At 51.5% G+C, this 22,696-nt stretch overlaps 1 protein-coding gene across 26 annotated transcripts; it reads left to right on the top strand.

The window, feature by feature from the left end:
* Positions 1–10,437: 10,437 nt before the first annotated feature.
* On the top strand, positions 10,438–21,595 carry SFTPB (surfactant protein B). 26 transcript variants are annotated; one of them, XR_014000115.1, is made up of 12 exons: positions 10,454–10,838; positions 11,181–11,311; positions 11,533–11,604; positions 11,945–12,070; positions 12,839–12,991; positions 13,223–13,312; positions 16,562–16,745; positions 16,890–17,050; positions 17,655–17,712; positions 17,825–17,905; positions 18,418–18,502; positions 19,817–20,871. XR_014000115.1 is itself a non-coding variant. In XM_081156054.1 (11 exons), the coding sequence occupies exons 1-10, from the start codon at positions 10,778–10,780 to the stop codon at positions 18,478–18,480; spliced, it is 1,122 nt and encodes a 373-aa protein (XP_081012180.1). In that variant the 5' UTR covers positions 10,438–10,777; the 3' UTR covers positions 18,481–18,502; positions 19,499–21,141. The 26 variants fall into 26 exon arrangements, 13 of the variants coding, with proteins under 13 accessions (XP_081012180.1, XP_081012181.1, XP_081012174.1 ...); XR_014000116.1 differs by having other exon boundaries at positions 10,663–10,838; positions 19,496–20,871; XR_014000118.1 differs by having other exon boundaries at positions 10,663–10,838; positions 16,631–16,745; positions 19,817–20,860.
* The last annotated feature ends 1,101 nt before the right edge of the window (positions 21,596–22,696 follow it).

Below are 22,696 nucleotides of genomic sequence, written 5' to 3'. Positions count from 1 at the left end.
TAAGTCATGAGGGAATTCTATGTTAAAACTCTAAGATAATGGCATCAAAATGGCTGCAATTTAAAAGACAAGATCTCAGTTATATTTGGAATCTAATAAACCCCAAAACAAACACAGAGAACTAAGCTCATAGGAACAGAGAACAGATTGGTGGTGGGTAGAGGTGGTCAAAAGATACAGGCTTCCAGTTATAAATAAATAAGTCCTGGGCATGTAATGTACAGCATGGTGACTATAGTTAACAATACTGTCTTGTATATTTGAAAATTGCTAAGAGAGTAGATCTTAAAAATTCACATCACAAGAAAAAAATGTGTATGTGTGCTGATACATGTTAACTAGACTTATGTGCTGATCATTTCATAATATATACAAATATCAAATAATTATGTTGTGCACCTGAAACTAGTATAATGTTATATGTCAACTATATCTCAATTTTTAAAAATAAATAATACCTATTGTGCAAGGTTGTTGTGAGGTACTAAAAATCATACTAAACATCCTAGAAATGTACCCAGAAGAGTTACAAACAGGAAATCAAATAGATATTTGTATATCATTGTTCATAGCAGCATGATTCACAATAGCCAAAAGGTGGAAACCACCCAAGCATCTATCATCAGGTGAACAAATTAACGAAATGTGCCGTATACACACAGGGCAATGCTATCAGTCCATAAAAAGGAACAAAGTTCTGATCCCTGCTACAACACGAATGAACCTTGAAAACATTATGCCAAGTAAAGTAAATATTGTCCGACACCACTTACATCAAATACCTAGAACAGACAAATTCATAGGGACAGAAAGTGGATTAGAGGTTAGCAGGGGATGTGGGGGGAAGGAGAAATGAAAGAGTTTCTGTTGGAGATGATGGAAATCTTCTGGAAGTGATAGTGGTGATGGTGATACAACATTTTAAATATAATTAATGCCACCAAATTGTGCATTCAAAGTGCTTAAAATGGCAAATTTTATGTTATACATATTTTACCACAATAGAAAATCAAAGAAAGAGAATATTACAAAAACTGCATAAGAGTCAAAAATTAGAAATAACCCAAATGCCATCAAGAGGTAAATGAGCCCTGGCCAGCTTGGCTCAGGGGCTGGAGCATCGGCCTTCACGCTGAAGGGTGGCGGGTTCAATTCCGGGCTTGACTGCAGACTTGATCCCCGGCCCCGGCCGGGAGGCAACCAATCGATGTGTCTCTCTTGCATTGATGTTTCCCTCTCTCTCTCTCTCTCTACCTCCCCCCACCCCTTCCACTCTCTCTGAAAAGCAATGGAAAAAATATTCTTGGGTGAGAAATAAAAATTTTTTAAAAAGAGGTAAATAAATAGAGAAATTAAGGTTTACCATAAATACTACTTGGCAATAGAAAGGAATGAACTACTGATACATGTAACAAAATAATGAATCCCAAACACTGAGCAAAAGGAAGTCAGACACGAAAGGCTCTTCTGTGTGATTCCATCTACATGAAGTTCTAGAAGAGGTAAAATTCATCTATGGCGAAAAAAAGCAGCAGGAAAAATGGCAGGAGATGAGGGGAGAATGTGGGTGATAGGGGAAGAGCACGAAGGGGCTTTCTGAGGGGCTGAAATGTTCTCTCTCCTGACTGGGGTGTGAACTGCACGAGCAGATGCATCTGTAAGAACTCATCCCACTGCACAACTAAGAACCATGCATTTCGCTGCATGCATGCCCTGGCCCGTGTGGCTCAGTCGGCTGAGTGTCGCCTGGTACACGGGAGGATCGCCGGTTGGATTCCCAGTCAGGGCACATGGCCTGGTTGCAGGTTTGATCCCCGGTCTGCTGGGATTCATGTGGGAGGCAGCAGATCGGTATTTCTCACATCGATGTTTCTCTCTCTCTCTCCCTCCCTCTCTCGCTAAACTCAATAGAAACATATTAAAAATAATTTGTTAATGTTTTAACAGTTTAGTTTTAACATTAAAACTAATCAAAACTTACAACTGCAATAAGAATCATAATTTTTTAAATGGGACAGGGCGATGACTCAGGACAGCTTCTTCCCCACACACTAAATTTCATACATTTTTATAATATATCTTTTGGGGCTATGATATTATTTATTTAATAGTGTTTTCTTTTAAAAACAAAAGAATTCCAAAAGAGTATTTATACTAGTTTGGGAACATTGTCTATAGATGTTTGAGTTATCAGTTTTGACCTGCTGATACACACTAATTACCTTCCTTTTTCCAAATTTGTTGAGATACAATAAACTTTCATACATCACCTGCTTACACCTAAAGTGTACGTTATGAGCTTTGACACATGCATACAACTGTGAAACTTACAGCAGTCAGGAAAATGAACACAACAGTCACCTCCTGTGTCCTTTCGGATGGATGGATGGAGTTGGTCTGCAAGGAAGGAATGAGGGAAGGAAATCACATGATGGATGGAATGGAATGGATGAATGACTTGAAGGAGCCCCACGTGGTAGTTTCCTCTCACCATTTTGGACCTCCCTGGACACCCTCTCAAACAGATGTTACAGAGACAGCCCATTCTGGTGCTTAGTCAGCCTGATGACGCTGGAAGCTTGGCCTGTGGGTGGGAAATGACAGGCACACTTGTTTTGTGTCTTGGACAGAAACTCCTGAATGCACCACTGTGGCCAACTAAAGGCAGATCAGATGGAGGTCTGACTCTGAACCTGCCCTTGTTGATCAGAGCTGAGGATGCGCTCCCGACCACAGGCCAACACTGAGTCACACTTCAGAGTGACACAAAGGAGAGGTCAGAAGTTTCTCAGAGGTTAGCAAACTTCTGACCATGACCAGTTTCTCAAGTTTCCAGGCCCCAAGAGTGGCCCAGCCCTTACCCAGTCTTCTGCTCTCAGAAGTTAATTCTCTTGCATCACATTTTCTCCTTCATGTTCATCTCTTTTTTTAAAATATATTTTATTGATTTCAGAGAGAGGAAGGGAGAGGGAAAGAGAGATAGAAACATCAGTAATGAGAGAAAGTCATTGATCGGCTGGCTGCCTCCTGCACGCCCCCGGCTGGGGATGGCGCCCGAAACCCGGGCATGTGCCCTGACCGGGAATCGAACCTCGATCTCCTGGATCCCAGGTAGATGCTCAACCTCTGCGCCAAGCATGCGGGCACTTCATGTTGATCTTTTGCTCTACCTCGTATAACTTTTCATAACTCTCCCATCCTAGCACCGCCCCTACATCGTTCCCCTTTTTTTTTAAATGTTTTTATTGATTTTATAAAGAGAAAGGGAGAGGGAGAGAGAGAGAAACATCAATATGAATGAGAAACATCGACAGGTTGCTTCCCTTACATCCTGACAGGAAATCGAACCCACAACCTGGCTATGTGCCCTGACCGGGAATCAAAACTTCTGGTGTATGGGACGACACTCCAACCAACTAAGCCACACCAGCCAGGGCTGGTCCCCTCTTTTGAGAAGCTCCAAAGTCATGGCAACCTCCATCTCTGGCTTCTAGGGTTGATAAGACCTTGGATCCAGAAGCCTTCAAAATGGGGTTCCTACAGCCCCCTCTGAGCCTCCACCTCCACCTCTCCCCTTCCCCACCTCACACCTACCTTCCCTCCCAGATGACCGCTGAGGCCTCACTTGGATTTGGCTTGCGTTGCTGGGTGTCCTGGTACCGGACCCCTGCCACATGCAGTGCCACTGTCCCAGAATCTTACTCCCCAGCTCCACCCTCCAGGTTTGGGGATTCTGGCTTCTCCCTCTGCTGAGTGACTCACTCTAGCCCTGCCTGGCCACACAACCAAAATAGGGCAGAATCTATACTAACTTGAATTGTTTTCTAAAAGCTTCCTGTTTGCTAGTATATTTGAGGAGGGGGGGAAGTTTTCCTTTCTTTTGTGTCATTTTTTTCAGGCCCATTTTTTTTTTCAGTGCAAAGACAATGCATAATGACCACTTACAATTCTACCAAGAAACAGCCATTATCAAGCACTTGGTAGACTTCCTGCCCGTCTTTTACCTGTATTTACATCCTTTCATTACTAACTCAAGTTTCCCCAGGGATACCCACACGAGAGTAAATTCAGGATAGTGGCATTTAACCACATTTTATTGTCTCTTACCTCTAGTCCATTGCAGGATTTCATACCTCTTATAGATTGCCCTCCAGCTATGACTGTGACTCATTCGCCTATAGTAATGGGCACTTTTCCCTCTGAACTGCCTCCAGGTCTTGGTGGACATGGCCCTGTCTGCTAGGGCTATGTCCCCTGGCACCCTGAGACCCCAAAGCACTGAGCGTTCTATCCTGAAATGAAAAGAAACCCTCAGGCCACTCTGGTTTCTCAATTTGTTCTGCCTCGTGAACCAACATGTCCCAGCGCTTTGGCTGAAGTATCTCTTTAAGCGTTTACTCACAGACATCTGTCCCTGGGACTTGGTCAAGAGTCCATGAGGTCTGGGCTGGGGACACGCGGGGCTGTTTTTAGAACCGTCCCACACTTGGGGCTCTGCTGCAGACTCAGGCTCTGAGCTGGTTCCCTCTTCCCCTATGAGGAGGTTTCCCCCAGCCGTTGCTCAGATCACCCACCTGCTGGCAGTTTCCCCAACAGATCAGCAGGGCACACCCTGCCCCAGAACCCAGCGGGGGCCCACACCCATTTATTCAGCAAATATTAATTGAATGCCTGCTCTGTGCCAGGTGTTCCGACAGGCTCTAAGGATAGGAAGGTGAGTAACACCAAACACGGGGCCTGTCCTCATGGAACTTACGTTCGGTGGGAGACAGTTACACAAACGAGTGGAAAGAGTAAGAAACAATAGTCAAGATGCTGTAAGGCCCAGGTATTTGGAGCTGCAAGAAGTAACAGGAGGTTGGGTTTTTTTAACCGGCCTGTAATGAAGGAGGGCCTTCTTCAAAAGAACATAGCAACGTGTCTAGCCACGTGAGACCTGGGGTGCCGAGAGACTGAACCCCCAAGTGCTCAGCGTATTAAAGCCACCAAGAAAGAAGGTGAGCCATTCCCAGGGCTCAGCGCGACCGCATCTGCATCTCGCTCCCTGTCTCCACCTTCTGTTCAGTGGCGGAATTGCATGTCCTTGCTGCCTGGTATTAGTGAGGTGGGGCCCTGCCTGGCCTGGAAGATGCATCTGAGCAGAAGTAAAGCATGTCCCTTTCTGGCTGGAGCATTTGCCAGCCAGTATGCCATTCCAGAGTTCTCTTTTCCCTGGCATGGTGAGCGACAATGTCCAAGACAGTGCCTGTTTGTCAGTCTGCACCCCAGGTGTCTGTGATGAGCAGAGCCCCGGTCACCCGCCATGCACATGAGCTGGGCAGGAAACAAACATTTGTGGTCCTAAGCCACTAAGTTTTGGTGTCCTGTGGTCAGAGTTTTTTGAGATTGAGCTTCCTGGTGGGTGAAGGGGTGTGTTTATTGTGTGTTCTCGGTAAGACCACCACCTTCCTGAGAGCAGGGCTGTGCCCTTGAGTCACCCACCACCTGTGCCCATCAGAGTATGGGCCACAGAGCCAGGGCTTCATCAGATACAGTGAATTGACCAGTCCCCCAGGAAAGCCACTTGTCCCTGTAGGAATGGTAGCTGGCACCCTTCTAGTAAGAATCAGTTTCTCTTCCCTTGGCTGAAGGTGCCATCACCCCCTCCCCTGTCCTGAGGCAATTCCAACAACAGGCTCCCTGGGGCCTTCTCTCCTCCTCTGGCTGCCTGCGTGTCTGCTTCCTCTCAGCCCCCTCCGTCCTCACGATGCCTTCCTCAAGCTCCGCATCTCCCCTCAATACTTTGCACAGGTTCCAGGCATAGCTACCTGAAGGGTCTTCCTTCATGGGGGGACTGAGAGGAGAGGCCTGAAGCACCTCTTCCAGCTGAAAGGAGACCCAGAAGCCCATGGGAGGCCTCCCTGGACCCCTTTCTCCTAAATCCCAGACAACTGGAGGCTGGGCCAATAAAGTAGAAAAAAACATAAACTAACAATGGACAAAAATCCCCTCCAAACCGATGGCAGCCACAACCTGCAGGTGCAATTTTAGGAACATTTAAAAGCTTCACAACTCCATAAACAAAATGTGTCACACACGCATGCACGCACGCACGCACACACGCAAAATGGAGTATTATTCAGTCCCAAAAAGGAGGGCAATCCTGACACACATTACAACATGGTCAGACCTTGAGGATATGATGCTCAGTGAAACAAGCCAGTGACAAAAAGACAAATACTGTGTGATTCCACTCATGTGAGGTACCTAGAGTAGCAGTCAGAATCACAGAGGCAGGAAGTAGATGGTGGCTGCCAGGGGCTAGGGTAAGTAGGGGTTATTTATTGTTTAACGGATACAGAGTTTCAGTTTGGAAAGATGAACATGTTCTAGAAATGGATGGTGGTAACAGGTGCACAACAATGTGAATGTGCTTAATACCACTGAACTGTACACTTAAACATGGTTACTACAGTAGATTTTGTTAAATGCATTTTACAATTTAAAAAAGGATTCACAGTTTCAGGGAGGAGAAAGGCACCCTCTCCTTCATGGAAGGAAAGGTCAACAGCCCTTTAGAGAGCTGTCTGCTGTGTTCATATGCTGGCCCTTTCAGAGATTCTCGGAGTTATCCTGCCTAAAAACACCGAGGGAAGTCCACAACACACATATGAAGGGTATTCTTTGAGGTATGATTCTTAATACTGAACACCTGAAAATAATCCATCAGTAGGGGAATAGTTAAGTAAATTATGGTATAGCTCAGAAAATGAAACATTATATAGGCATAAAAAGGAGTGAAAGCTATATGTTCTAACTTAAAGGATGTTCAAGATAAGCTAAGTGGAGGGGAAAGGTAAGTTGCAGAACATTAGGCATAGGATAATCCTTTTTAATCAAATAAGGGCTCCCTATTTTATTAGTTTTCTATTGCTGCATCACAAATCACAAAAACACTCAGCAGCTTAAAACACCACCATTCATTGTCTCACAGTTCTGTAGGTCTTAGGTCTAGCAGGTCAGCCTGGGCTCTGACCTGGAGCCCTGAGAAGAATCCACTTCCAAGCTCATCTAGGGTGTTGGCAGAATTCTGTTCTATGCAGTTGTAGGACTAAGGTCTCCGGTGCCTTGCAGGCTGTCAGCCAGCTCATTCTCAGCTCCTCGAGGCTGCCTGCATCCCGTGGCTCCTGGCCACCTCCATATTCAAAGCCAGCAATGGTACTTTGAATCCCTCTGACTTCCTCTTTCGCTACCAGTTGGGAGTTCTGTGTTTTTAGGGCTCATGTTATTATGTTAGGCCCAACTGGATAATCCATCTCCATCTTTTTTTTAATTCTCACCTGAGGATATTTTTTCCATTGCTCTTCAGAGAGAGTGGAAGGGCAAGAGAGAGAAGCATTGATGTGAGAGAGACACATCAATTGGTTGCCTCCTGCGTGAGCCCTGACCTGGACCAGGGATCAAGCCTGCAACCGAGGTCCAAAGTTCAATGAGAGAGACACCTGCCTCCCTAAACAGCACCCATGAGGAGGGAAGCTCCCTGCAGGCAAGAATGTTATCAGGTTTGTTCAGTCTCATATCTCCAGTGCCTAGAATAGTGCTTGACATGTGGCCAATTGTATATATTTAATTGAATGTATGAATAAAAAAATGAATAAAGGAATAGAACCATTATCTCTTTAGGTTATCACAAAGTAGGCTCAAAATGGAGTCAGTGGCCCTGGCCAGTGTGGCTCAGTTGGTTGGGTGTCGTCCCATGCACCAAGAGGTCACTGGTTCAATTCCTGGTCAAAGCACATGCCCAGGTTTTGGGCTTCATCTCTGTTAAGGGGCATGTGGGAGGCAGCTGATTAATGTTTCTCTCTCTCCCTCTCCCTCCTCTCTCTAAAAATCAGTAAAAAAAACACATTTTTTTAAAAATGGAGTCAATGCCAGTGTAATAACTTGAACTTTTAGAGTCCCTCCCTTCCAGCTATTGCAAGAATTGCATCCCTTAAAAGTCTTCTCCACATTGCCCAGCTGGTGTTGGCTCAGTGGTTGAGCATAGACCCCAGGGCTAGACCCCCAGTAGGGGGCGTGCAAGAGGCAGCAGATCAGTGATGTTTCTCTCTCGTTGTTTCTATCTCTCTATCCCTCTCTCTCTTTCTAAAAAAAAAAAAAAATCAATAAAAACATATTTTTAAAGAAGAAGAATTGAAAAAAAAGGCTTCTCCACTCCCAAGTATATCTGGTAGTCTCTGGGCACATCCTGTTGTCAAGGGTGAAAGAAATGCCATTTTCTACTTTTCTTGGGTTGTGTTAACCATCACATCCTTGCACCCCAGCCTCTCACAAAGCTGTTATGGGGACAGCTCTCTCTACTCTCTCCTTTCCTAAAACCCAGGTTTTCGTTGAGGGGCAGGTCTGGGCTGGTGGATGACCAATGTTTTAAAAGGCTCAGATTCCACCTCCACACCGTACCTCTCTTCCTAACTGAGGCTTTGTTGAAGGGACAAGTCTGGCAGGCTGACTCCTTCGTCCCTTAGAGAAAGGGTCTTCCTAGAGGCTCCCCAGACCCCTGTGCTTCCACTCCACAGGCCGCAACCCCAGGACACTGGGCAGAATCAAATGTGTGTGGATCCCAGGAGAGGTCATGGCTGAGTCTTTAACTGTGGTCTCCTAGTCAAATGGACATGCAAGCCTGGCAGTGCTGAAAGCTGTCAAAAGAGCAGACTGTCAATAGCAGCAAGAGGCCGGAGAGATGGACTCCAGGTGGGGAGAACTTGGGAGTTAAAATGAAATTTAATCTGCATATAAAGGGTGGAAAAAATGGACTTCCTTACCTCCCTTCTTCCCTCCCTCCTTCCTCCCTCCTTCCCTCCTTCCCTCCCTCCCTCCTTCCTTCCCTCCTTCCCTCCCTCCCTCCTTCCTTCCCTCCTTCCCTTCCTCCCTCCTTCCTTCCCTCCTTCCCTCCCTCCCTCCTTCCTTCCTTCCTTCCCTCCTTCCCTCCCTCCCTCCTTCCTTCCCTCCTTCCCTCCCTCCCTCCTTCCTTCCCTTCTTCCCTCCTTCCCTTCCTCCCTCCTTCCTTCCCTCCTTCCCTCCCTCCCTCCCTCCTTCCTTCCTTCCTTCCCTCCTTCCCTCCCTCCCTCCTTCCTTCCTTCCTTCCTTCCCTCCTTCCCTCCCTTCCTCCCTCCTTCCCTCCTTCCCTCCCTCCCTCCTTCCTTCCTTCCTTCCCTCCTTCCCTCCCTCCCTCCTTCCTTCCCTCCTTCCCTCCCTCCCTCCCTCCTTCCTTCCTTCCTTCCCTCCTTCCCTCCCTCCCTCCTTCCTTCCCTCCTTCCCTCCCTCCCTCCTTCCTTCCTTCCTTCCTTCCCTCCTTCCCTCCCTTCTTCCTTCCTTCCTTCCCTCCTTCCCTCCCTTCCTCCTTCTTTCCTTCCCTCCCTCCTTCCCTCCCTTCCTCCTTCCTTCCTTCTCTCCTTCCTTCCCTCCCTCCCTCTTTTCTTCCCTCCTTCCAACAAGGCCAACCTGCTCTACACTGTGTCATGGGTAAGAAATAAGTATGTCTTGTGGAAAGCCAGTGGACTCCAGGGCTCTGTGTTACAACAGCTAGACTACCCTGATCAATAGAGCCCTACAGGCAGCCATCCTCCGATCCCCTCTCCCCTGCTCAGCCAGGCCTGATTGTATTCATACAGGACACAATTTGTTTAACACTAAACTACAAGCACATTTCAGTCCCCCCTTCTCAAGCTTTTGTGCAACTCACAGGGTTCCCAACCTTTGGTCACACATTTACACACACTCTTGGTCAATTCTCATGATGGCAACCGTGTTTGCCGTGCTGACAAGAGCTTGAGGCCAACACAGATTCCTGTGTGACCTTGAGGGTATCACTTGACCACCCTGTGTCCAACCATTTTCATCATAGTACTAATTCCTGCCCGGACAGCACCGTGAGTGTTAGAACACTTCCCAGAGTCTAGAGAGCTCCTCGGCCATCGGATAAACTGATCACCCAGTGAAGGCCAGGAGCTAATGCTGTCCTTCCTCTGGCAGCACCGTCTGCCCCAGTGTCACGTAGTGTGCTTTTCCTTGGCCTGCCCTGCCCAGTGGGGCCTGGCCTGAGTGCTCTGCAGCTGCAGAGGACGGTTTCTTTCTCCTGAACCATCAGCCGTGCCCCAGTCCCTGCCCAGAGGCCACGGCACATCCCCTGGACAGGGCTGCCCTATAGCCACTCCAGGAATCTCAGCCCTACATCCTTGCCTCAGACTCTCTGGCATTTAGTTTCCTCTTTGTTTCATGTAAACACTTCTGACTAAGGTCACCCAAGTGTCCTAGAAACAGAGGAGTTTCCTGGGGGGAAAAGGTAAGGATGGCGTGGGGGTATTTGGCTTAGGAGGGTCCAGTTTGCCCCTCCGGTGCTTCCCCTGGGTCAAGAGCCAGGCAGGAAGCTCTTAAGAACATTGCTCAAGAGCAGAGGAAGCCCAAGAGGCCTGGAGTAGAAGCTGTAGCTCAGAGAGATGGGGCCAGATGCGGAGGCTCAAGAGGTTCCTGGTTGGAGGGAGCCAAGTGTCCGGGCCTGGGAGTCAGAGCGGGGGGCGGGGGGGGCAAAGGGAGCAGGAACAGCCATCAGGTGGGGAGGGAAGGGGAGGCAGGATGGGGTGGCTGCTGGGAAGAGGTGGAATCAAAGTCCCTGAAGGGCCCTCCAGGACAAAGGCAAACACTGAGGTCACTGCTGCTGCTATAGAGCCCTGCCCCCACACCCCAGCCTGAAGCTATAGGGGCCCCGCCTCAAGCAGAGTGCCCAGGCAGTGGAGGTGCCATGGCCAAGTCACACCTGCTGCTGTGGCTGCTGCTGCCCACACTCTGTGGCCCAGGTGCTGGTGAGTCTCCCCAGCTTCTCCTCACCTCTCTCCCGCCTGGGGCCAGGTGTTGAGGGGCATCAAGGCTCCCTCCGCCGCTTACTGAGCTCTGGCTCTGCGCCAGCCCCTTCCCTCGTCTGTATATTAGCCTCATTTTAAAGATGAGAGAGCCGAGGCTCAGAGAGGCCCTAGGGCTTGTCCAACGTCACGCGGCTGGTAGGTGTTAGAGCAGTTGGAACCCGGAGCTGTCTGACTCCAGCGTGTTTAATGGCCAAAGATAACCAATAAAACTGGGTTTGGAGGTTGGTGAGGTCAGGGTGCCAGGTGTGGTTTGGATCCCAAGGTTGCTCTGGCCCCAAACAGAAGCTGTAGGGAACATCTCATCCCTGGCCTGTGCCCAGGGCCCCGAGTTTTGGTGCCAAAGCCTGGAGCAAGCATTGCAGTGCAGAGCACTGGGGCACTGCCTACAGGAGGCCTGGGGACATGCTGAGGCCGTGAGTACCACCCAAGGATGCGCTGGGACTGAGGGTCCGGGAGAGAGCAGGCTGGGTAGGCTCTGGATTGGTTTGGGGGATTGGAGCCCCCATAGGGGCTGGGATGGGGTGGGGTGCGTGCCAGGAGCGCCCTAACACCCTCTGCCTGAAAGAGCCTCACCTGCTTGAGCTGGGAGCATGCCTTCCACTCATGCCCCCCACCTTGGGGGTCCCCTCCCCAGGATGACCTGTGCCAGGAGTGCAACGACATCGTCCTCATTCTCACCAAGATGACCAAGGAGGCCGTTTTCCAGGTGATGAGGCCCAGGCCCTGGATGACGGTTGGGGCCATGAGATGGGGGACAGAGCAGGGGGAAGAGGGTAGCCTCTTAAAGGGGCCTCTTCCAGGCCGAGGGTGAGCCCTGAGGCTGCCTGGGGACTCCAGGCACCTGCTGGCCAGGTGAAGGGGAAGGGTCCCTGCCTGTGCCCAACTACTTAATTCCTTGGCCCTCTCTGAATGCCAGTGCCCTGGGGAAAGGGCAACCAGTCTGCCAGGAGGTGAGGCTGTGTGTGGGGACTTGAGCAGAGGCTGACCTCAGGGAAGCCAGGCTCACTGTCCCTCTCTATCCTCGGCGGCCTCCGTCTGCCTCCCAGGACACCACGCGGAAGTTCCTGGAGCAAGAGTGCGACGTCCTCCCCTTGAAGCTGCTGGTGCCCAAGTGCCGCTACATGCTCGACATCTACTTCCCGCTGGTCATCGACTACTTCCAGAGCCAGATCGTGAGGGCCTGCTACCTGACGCCCACATGACTCCCCATGCCCACACAGGCCCGGAGATGCCCACACAACTCCCCATGCCCACACAGGCCCAGAGATGCCCACACAACTCCCCATGCCCACACAGGCCCAGAGATGCCCACACAACTCCCCATGCCCACACAGGCCCAGAGATGCCCACACAACTCCCCATGCCCACACAGGCCCAGAGATGCCCACGCAACTCCCCATGCCCACACAGGCCCAGAGATGCCCACACAACTCTCCATGCCCACACAGGCCCAGAGATGCCCACCACACACTCAGATCCTACCCACAGTCGGCTCAGGAAACACAGTGCCCCTCAGCCAGGCGCCCAGCTCACTGTCCCATCTGCTCAGCTTTATTTGGTGGGCCCAGACACTCACAAACACCACACACACACTTACACCCTCACACAAACACTCCCAGTCACACACTCACATATACACTCAATCTCACGTAAAACCCACCCATTACACACTTACACATGCAAACACACTCACATGCATACGCTCATTCACACACATTCCCAGGCACCTGCCCCAGAGTTTCCACATGGCCCAGTCTCAGTCTTATTGTCTCTCCAGCTCCATCATGAGCTCTAAACCACAGCCCCAGCCAGCCAGCTCCCCCCATTCCAGGCCCAAAGACAGTGGCCCTCGTCCCTGAGGCCTTGAGCCAGCCTGAACAGGAATAGGTTCCTTCCCCCCCCCCCCCCCCCAACCACCCTCATCCTGCGTTGCTCCCTAGAACCCAAGGGCCATCTGCGAGCACCTGGGCCTGTGCAGACATGGTCGTCCAGAGCCAGGGCAGGAGCCAGAGCTGTCGGACCTTCTGCTGGGCAAGCAGGTCCTTTCTAGGCTGCCTGGGGCCCTCCAGGCACTGCCCAGGCCTCAGACACAGGTGAGAGAGGCCCCACACTGCTGGCCCCTCACACCAGATAGGTGGGGATCCAGAGAGCTAGGACACAGCTGAGGCCATTGAGCACTTGGACCCTGGGTGGGAGCAGAACTGGAAGGGAAATGAGCAGCTCTAGGTAAGACCTGAGGTAGGAGGGGCAGAAGAGGAGGCAGAGCCTGGGGGATGCCTTCTCTGGTGCCCAACCCCACTTCTACCTGTCTTTCTCTCCCCTAGGAGCTCTCAGAGGAGCAGTTCCCCATTCCCCTCCCCTTCTGCTGGCTTTGCAGGACTTTGATCAAGCGGATACAAGCTGTGATTCCCAAGGTGAGGCCCCTTACAGCTCCACTTTCCCCTGCCCCCTTACACCCCCTCCTCACACCTCCTCAGGGGGTCAGGGGCATTGCCCCCACCCCAGAGGCCCAGGAGCTCAGGCTCAGGCCCAGTAGGTGCCAGGGCTAGAGTTTAGTCAACTAATGTCAGTCCCCCACTCTGTGCCAGGCAGGCACTATGCAGTGTCAAAGCCCAAAAATGGGCAAGACCCAGTCTTGTCCTACAGCAGCTCAGCACCTGATGGAGAAGCATCCCCAGTGGTCACTGTAGAACAGGTGCCTTAACTTTTCAAAAGGAGCACTTCCACAGGTGGACTCCCTTCTCTACCTGTGCAAACTGGGAATCTTCCAGGCCTGGAGTGACCATCACCGCCCGGTGCTGTTCTGCCCTGAAATGGGGCCCACGTGAGGAGAGGCTCTGCCCCCTTGGCCGCTCGCAGATGGGCAAGCCCTCCGGTCACCGAGGGTTCACAGCAGCAGATGAGGCCCCTGTTTTCCAGAGTCTGCATTGTGGTGGAGAGATTTTTTCCAGAAAGTGATAGGTTCAGAGCAGAGAATTAAAACAATTCTCCACCCTTTGGACAAGCCCCTGAGCAGACCCCAAGCTACATTCCTGGCTACAGCTCTCCACAAAGCCACTAATTCCAAACAGGCTGCTTATACTTCAGGTCTCATATAGGGTGGGCAATTGTGGAGAGGTGTCCAGGTAGGGGTTGGAACAGCTTGCACGTTTAGGATGCAGACTGGTGAGGGAGGAGGTGGCAAGAGTCAGACTCTGAGGAGGAGACTCTGGGGCGAAGGCTCCAGGCTGAGGAAGCACCTGCTGGGACCAATAGCCCAACCTGTGTTAGCAGCTGAGGTAGGTCCCCGGAGCGGCTGGGCCCATGCTGTCCACTGCCACTCTCCTTTAGTCTTCTGTCCCTAGGAGCTGCGGCAGCTGGTCCATCCTAGGAAAGGTGCCTGTAGAAAACGACCCCCTGATCACCTCCAAACTTGGCTTTCCTTAGTGCTGTGTTCACAGAGCCTGGCCACCCTCTTAGAGACCCATAATCAGGGCCTGGTGGCCTCTCACAGGTGCAAGACCTAGGAGATCCCTTTGGGAAACCCAGGTCTGCTGGGTACCGGCTGGGCTGTTCTGGCTGTGAGTGGATGGCTGGGTGGGCAGGTGTGGCCACAGAGAGAGGGTCACCAGGGTCAAGGGAAGGGCAGCTCAGATTGCCCTGTCCAGCCAAAAATATATATAAAAAGTGATGTGATGGACAGTGACACGAGAGTGGGGGTTAGGCTGGTTGGTCAGGAAGAGTCTATGAGGAGGTGACCAGTGAGCTGAGAGCTAAAGGTCGACAAGGTCCTTACAGACAAAGGGCCTCAATCAAGAACACGGTTGGCAAGCTCGAGGGAGGCCAGTGTGGCTCCAGCGGGCAAGCCAGGGGGAGAGTGGTCAGAGAAGGGAGCAGAGGGGTAGGCACGGCAGGGCCACGCAGGAAGGTAAGGCCAATTAAGAAACACTGCATTTTATTCTGAATGTAATTTATAGCTAAGTGAAGGGTTTCAAGCAGGGGATGCCATGAGCTGATTCACACTGGGAAAGCCCACTCTCCTGCTCCTTGAAGAATGCGTTGGGCAGATGAGAGGCAGGAACGAGGCAAGGAGAGTAATTAGATTGCTGCAGAAACAGAAATGAGAGGAGGTGGAACTAAGGGTAGACAGGTTATGTTTGGGAGGTCGGCTCAACAGGACTTGGTGATGAAAGGGGCGTGGGGAGTGAGGACGGAGAGGACTCAATGATGTGGATTTTGGCTTGAGGAACCGGGTCTTTGGTCATGCCAACAGCTGAGATGGACGACTTGAGAAGAAACATACTTGGGCAGAAAAATAAGTTCTTTCTTACCCATGTTAAGTCTAGATGCCTGGGTGACACACAGGATATGTCAGGCAAGCAGCCGAACACCCAAGCCTTAGGTGAAAGGTCACGTAAGAGACATCAACCTAAGAGCCGCTGGCTATGGACAAGATTTGAATCCAAGGGAATGAGTGGGATCATCCAGGGACATGGTGAGGACAGTGGAGGGGGAGTCTCAGCCAAGCAAAGGCAAATGCCAGCAAAAGAGCCTGACGAAGGACAGCCAGTGAAGTAGGGGGACACCGTGGCGTGATGTCATGGAAGCCAAAAGAAGAAGGCATTTGGAGAGGGAAGGAGTGGTCACCTGGGCTGAAAGCTGCCAGGAGATCAAGACAAGACATGACCAGGGGGTTGGCAACAGAGGTTGTTGTGACCTTGAGAGCTGTTTCAGAGGAGTGATGGGGACAGAAGCCCAAGTGGAGTGGGCTCCAAGGAGAATGGAGGGAAAAGAGTAGAGCAGACAGCATGGACAAGTCTTTCAAGATGTTTTTCTGGGAAGAGGAGCAGAGAATGGGTGAGGCTTTCTAATGCCGGAGACCATGTTAGCATGTTCACATGCCAGTGAGACCAATCAGTGGGCACGTGGGATAAGTAATGAGGAAGGAGAGAGATAATGCAGGGTGAGGACACGTGTGAAGGGGGGGTGCAGCCCAGTGCACAAGTGGATAGGCCGGCCTTTGACAGGAGGGGATCATCTGGAGGCCCAGTGTGGGTTCCCATGCAAGCAGGCGGGTACATTTGGTGAAATGTACTTGTTTGGACGGTATGACGCCAATACACCTCCCTGTGCCTACTCGTAGCGGGGCAGCTTGTCGCGTGTCCTTTACATGTATTGGTTGAGTGAACGAAGGCGTGAAGACATGAGCCAGCGTTCTTGGGGCCTCCCGCCCTGCCCTTCAGCTCAGACCTTGTGTTTGAACTTGGGATGAGTGGAGAAGCTCCTGGCTTTCCCGGAGCTCCTGGAACCTGGGATATGCTGGCTCCAGGAGCCACAGACTAATCCGTCCTATGGGTCAGGAGGGAGAAGACACAGATGTAGGTCCACCCCCCTCCAGGCTGTGTGACCTTGGAGGCGCCCACATCTCTAGACTGGCTGTGACCCTTTCAGCAGTTTCAGTCGTTAGTCAGAGCTGAGTCCACAGCCTGGCTCCTGTGTTCACTTATTGACTCTGGGCAAGTCCCCTAGACCCTAGGATGCTCGGTGTCCTTATCTGTATGTAAACAGCATAATAATTCTCAGAAGGGAACAAGGAAATGTCTACAAGGTGCCCAGCTGGGCCCAGCACAGAGTAGATCTTGCAAAGGAAGGTTCCACCCCACCCTCTCTCGGCCCCACCCCAGGGTGTACTGGCCCCCGTTGTGGCCCAAGTGTGCCACGTGGTACCCCTGGTGGCGGGCGGCATCTGCCAGTGCCTGGCCGAGCGCTACACTATCATCCTGCTGGACGTGCTGATGAGCCGCATGCTGCCCCAGCTGGTCTGCGGCCTTGTCCTCCGGTGCTCCAGCGAGGATGGCACTGGCCCAGGTGAGCCTACTGCACCAGCCCTCCATTGCCCACTCCCACCCCCCTTCCCAGGCCTGCATGACCCCTCCCTCTTTGGTCCCCCTGCCCCAGAGAGGACAGGAACTGAACACCTGTGCAAGGTGACGTTGACCTTTTCCTGTCTAGATGTCACCGCTCTGGGGTCCCTGCCGGGAGAATGGCTACCACAAGACTCCAAGTGCCGCTTCTGCGTGTTTGTGACCACCCAGGCAGGGAACAGCAGCGAGCAGGCCATGCCACAAGCGATGCACCAGGCCTGCCTCCACTTCTGGCTGGACAGGCAAAAGGTGCGGGGCAGGCCATGGGGACTCGGGACACAGGGCCTGCCCGAGATAGAGGGTTGAGCCAGGAAAGGCTTCCCAGCCAGAGATGCATGGAGCGGGCCAGACCCCAGCTGTTGAGAAGCTCAGACGGGACCTGGGCCAAACGATGATGGGACTGTAACAGGGCAAAGCCTGCTACGGTCAGGATTGGCCTCCAGACAAAGGGTGTGGGCTCGGAGGACCAACAGGTCCACTCCCTCGTGGACCAAGTATGAGGCCGGCTACCTATTAAATGAGTAACACCAGGGCCAACTTGAGCAGGAGAGGGCCTGGCCTTTTCTCCATGTTCCGCTTGTTCCAGCCCCATTCCTCCTCCTGATGTGACTCACTGGGGAGTCCCAGAGTCCCAATATTAAGAGTCGATGACAGTAAACCCCCCTCATAAGTGAGATAGGTCCTAGGAGGCAGCTTTCTGCATGGTGCTCTCTTGGTCAAGAACTTCCAGGGCCCCCCACCACCCACTACATCATGTCTCAAGGATCAGATGAGCTTTAAGATTTCTTCTAGAACTGGAATGGGGGGGAGGGGGTAGCTAGGATTCTGACCTTCTGCCTGGGTTTCCCCACAGAAACCCACATTTCAGCCCATGCCAGCTGCTCAGGGATCTGATGCCTGGACCTACACAGGTCAGAGGGAGCCCTGGAGTGACCCAGATACATGGAGAGGCCAGGACAGCAAGGCACGAGCGCCCTGCAGTGGGCCTGGGTCCACCCACACCGTGTCTCTCTCCTTCCTCAGTGTGAGCAGTTTGTGGAACAACACTCGGTGCAGTTGCAGAGCCTGATGTCCAGGGGCTGGGATGCCCGTACCACCTGCCAGGTGTGCCCGCCCCTCCCAGATGGTCCTAGGACTGTCCTCAGCTCCCAGAGGCCCCACCCTCTCTGGCCCATGACCCACAGAGACCCTCCTCCCTGGGTCCAGAGCAGCCACCTCCCCTCACTGGTTTAATATGGAAAAGGTAGGCTGAGAGGGGGCAAGAAAAAGCTACAAAAGAATGAAAAAAAGGGGAGTCCAAGAAGGGAGGGGGCGGCATAACGGAGTAGGAGTGTGGCTTGACATGCATTGTGGGATGGGGCTGTTCATGGAGCTGGTATGTTTGGTGGGGGTGGAAGGCAGGCGTCCTAAGACAAGCATCCCACTTCCTCCAGCTCTAAGCCCAAAGGCCCCCGTGGCTCAGGAGTGGCCTGAGAGGTCCAGGTCACACCCAGAGAACCCACCTGGGGGCTGGTGCAGGGAGAGCCACTCCTCTGGAAGGAGCCTCCAGTCCCCCTCAGAGCCGGGGACAGGGAATGGAGTGCGAGGCCTAAGGCCCTAACGTGTCCCCGTGGCAGGCGTTGGGGGCGTGTGCTGCCAGGTTCAGTCCTCTCCGGTGTTCTCAGGACTCCAACTTCTGATGAGGACTCGCAGCTGTGCCAGGTGAGTCCAGGCCCCAACTCGAGGGAGGGATGGGGTGTGTCCTGCAGCCGTCAGGAGGGGCCCTCTGCTCCCCAAGCAGGAAGAGGCAGCCAGGGCTGCGGGCTGCTCCATCCCCTCCCAGGCCACAGCTCAAGGCTCGGACGGAGGGCCTCTCACAGCTCGCCCTGGACTCCCTGATCTTCCGTACTTGATGCATTCAGACCAGGGCCAACCTTTCTTGAAGCTCAGAGGAAATCAGACTTTGCTGCCCAAAAATGTTGACAGGAAGTCCACCGTCACCTGACTCTCCCTCCTGAGACACTTTCCCTCTCTCTGACTGTCATCGTCTAAGTCAGAGGTAGCACCTTAGGATAGACAGGTGGGTCACATGCAGCCCCTGTGACCAGGTGCCTCGGACAAAAAAGTGACCCTGAGAGGGACAGGAACAGAAGTGGACTTGAAGTCCCTTGAGATCAAGCTTGGTCCACTTCACATCCTGCTCAGAGCCAGCCCCTAACACAATGGTCATTTCTTCATTTCTTCACTTACTTTTTAAAAGTATAGTGAGTGCCCTATAGCCAGGCAACATTCTAGGGGCCCCTTGTATAAAACAATGAGCCCCTTGCCCTCCTGGAGTTTACACCTCCTGGAGTCTACCTCTTCCATCTGAGGCGGAAGCCCAGCCCTGCTCCTGAAACCTGTGGGAGGCAGTGGGGAGAAAGCTGGGAGGAAATGTCTGCCCCAACTCAGGCCTGTCCCACAGGGACCAGTGCAGTGATGACAGCAAGGGGGACCTAGGGGTCAGAGAGCTGCCCAGAAGAATGGGGCAGCTGCCTTTCCCCAGCTCCCAGGTCTCCCAGCACCAGTAAGACTTGGGCCAACCATCCCTGTTGAAACAGGAAGGGCAGTGTGTTAGGGCAGGAGGCCTGCGCTCTGGTCCCAACTCTACCGTCAGCTGGCCACAGGTCCCCAGGAAAGATACGTTGCCCCCTCTCTGGCCCTCATTCTCTTCAGCAGCAAGGGGAGCCGAGGGAGGTCCAGTGAGACCATCTCCAGGACTCCAGAGCCCTGCCACTCGACAAGGCTCCTCCTCAGGCTCCTGCCCCCACCGAAAAGAAGCCTTCACTCCCATGCCCACCTCCTTTCCTCAAAAGGACCTTAAGCTGGTGACACGAGCCTGCAGCTTGTGCCCTCGGTCCCGTGTCAGTCTTGCCCATCCTGTCTGGGTGGGACGCATGGCCAGGGAATGTCTTTCTGGAGGATGCTTGGAGAAGGGGCACCAGTCTGCACCAGCCTTCCCACCCCACTGGAGCCCAATTCTCATCAACCCCGCAGGGCTGGGCCAAGGTGAATGCGTCAGCCACACGGTCCTTCGGCAGCTCCAAGAGGACAGTGGGATAGAAGCTGGGCCCTGCCTCATTCGATCTCCACGTATGCAAGACACTTGTAGCTTTTACAATTATTTTGCTAGCATTTCACAAAATTCAAAATTCAGAAGAATAAAGTGAGAACATAGAGTGCCATAAAAGATGGACATGAAATCTTTAAGCTTTTTTAAAAAAACAACACACAAGCCATACCCTGGCCGGTGTGGTTCAGTGGACTGAGCATGGTCCCATGCACCAAGATGTCGCAGGTTCAGTTCCCAATCAGGGCACATGCCCAGGTTGCTGGCTCCATCCCCAGTAGGGGGCATGCAGGAGGCAGCCAATCAATGTTTCTCTCTCATCGATGTTTCTTTCTCAACTTCTCCCTTCCTCTCTCTCTAAAAACAATTTTTAAAAAACAAAACTTTTTTTTTTTTTTTTTAATTTAAATCAGGTCATCTCTGGCGTGATCAAAGACTCAAGCATGGTGGGAAGGTGACTGGGCAAACCTTCATGTTTAAAATGTTCTGCTGTTTAAGATGTAAAAAGGGGTTTTCTTTTTCTCTTTTTGTAAGGTGAACTTCCAACTTTTATTTGAAATTCCAAGTTGATTCGATTTCTGCTATGATTTAGCTACTCAAAGTTCAGTTGGTGTTGTGCATGCTAAGAAGAGGTTCCTATGTAATGCAAAGCATGTACCACTGCTAATAAAGTCCTTTTCCCTTGTACTAAAAAGAAAAAGACACTGACCTTTAAGATGCTGCAGAAGCCACAGCCTCATGAAGGTAGCTGAATGGGGGCCTACCCCACTCCCCTCCTTGATGATGAAGCAGATGCCATACTACCCCTCCCTTATAACTGCTTCCAGCCTGGCCCCCACCTCTAACCTCCCCTCTCCCAGAGTCCATTCACTGTGATGAGGTGAGCTCGTTAGGGTACCAAAAAATCAAAATACACAGAAAAATGAATACGTAAGCTTTTAGCATTAAAGACCTAAATGCCTGGAAGTGTCCTTCTGTTTACAAAAGAACTTTTGTCATTTTATTTTTTATTGTAAAATACATGTTTTTTGTAGAAAACTCAGAAACTGCAGACCAAACAAGAGTGGGAATCACCCACAATCTCTAGTCCCAGGAGAGCACTGTAGCAGGATGTATACTCTTCAGTCCATTTCCACATCCCTCCACCACTCAAGTACAAGGGGGTATTTCTAGACAACCTGCTCTGGAGGAAAGGCCCAACATACAAATCCTCAGCCTCTGAACTTAACCTTTTAAGTAGACTTTGTAAATCGACAGCAGTCTATTGTCTTGAAAGCCATTATTTCAACTGCAAGACCAAGGTCCCTTAAAGAAGAGTATTTAAACATTTTTTAAAAGTTTGGTTGGGAAGATGAGCCGAACCGTGAAGGAGGGGAGGCATTAATAGATTATCGCACCAACAAGCGTGGGAATGAGCTCCTGATAACGAAGAGGAGGCTTCACTTAAAAGGAGGTCAGACCTAGCCGGCGTGGCTCAGCTGTTGAGCATCGACCTAGGATCCAGGAAACCCAGGTTCGATTCCCGGTCAGGGCACATGCCCGGGTTGCAGGCTTGATCCCCAGTAGGGGGCATGCAGGAGACAGCTGATCATTGACTTTCTCATCATTGAAGTTTCTATCTCTCCCTCTCCCTTCCTCTCTCTGAAATCAATAAAAACATATTGGGGGGGTGGGGGGGAGGGGAAGTAACATGGGTAAATACTATTAAATAAATAATAAATAAATAAATAATAAAAGGACGTCGGGAGCTGACCAGCTAACAGGAGGAGAGAGTTGGTAGAAACTGGCTATAGCTGAGAGTCAGTGGGTCCCTGAGATGTGCCCAGCATCCTGCAGCCCCAGAGCAAAGCAGGAGAGAAGCCCCAGGAGAAGTTGGGGCCCAAGATCAGAAGGACCTTGTTCTGCACTTTCCAGGGTGTGGTGCGAGGAGAACTTGAGTTTCTTAGAGAAGCCTGACTCCAACACATTAGGAAGAGTGAGGAGAACAGCCTGAAGGAGGGGCCTAGACAGACAGACCTGAGGACTGCCTCAGAGGGCACCCCCAGCATGATACAAGAAAGCAATCACACCCCAGGCCCAAGAGACCATCAGAATCGGCTCTGAACAAAATGGTGGGCCCACAAGAACCCAGGATCGGGGACAAAGTGCTGACGGAATTCGTACACCTTGAGAGGAGCAGAAGTCAGACATGTGTAGCCAACGCAGGCACAGATGAGCGACGCTTCAGTGGGGACCCGCAGACCAGGGAGAGCATGTCACTGACACCTCTCCCCATGACAGGGCAATCTGTACACACTCCCAGGAAGGGGAAGGAGGGTTCGGCCGGGGGCTGAGCATTAAACAAGAGACTGAGTGATTTTCAAAAGGAAATCAGAAGTTTGGGGCCTTAGGAGCCAAAACTAGCTAACTCAGTTATAGAGAAATAAAGACAGTGATGTTTATGTCCTGGTTAACACCTCAGGTGTAAAACCAGCAACACAATTATTGTGACATTATATATCATCCCAAACTTTTCTCTGCACATACACAAAAATAGACATAACAGATTTTTTAAAACAGGAACATCCTATATATTCTGCTTTGCAAACTGCTTTGTTCATTTAAAAATAACCTTTCCAGCCCTGGCCAGGTGGCTCATCCCCTACACCAAAAGTTTTCGGGTTCCATTCCCGGTCAGGGCACATACCAAGGTTGCAGGTTCTATCCCCAGTCAGGGCACGAACGAGAGGCAACAGATCAATGTTTCTCTCTCACATTGATGTTTCTCTCTTTCTCTCTCTCCCCCTTCCTCACTCTCTAAAATCAAT

Source organism: Miniopterus schreibersii (assembly GCF_964146895.1).
Source record: "Miniopterus schreibersii genome assembly, chromosome: 13".
NCBI lineage: Eukaryota > Metazoa > Chordata > Mammalia > Chiroptera > Miniopteridae > Miniopterus > Miniopterus schreibersii.
The sequence above is the reverse complement of the archived record's forward strand: the minus strand, read 5'-3'. Positions and strand labels throughout refer to the sequence as shown.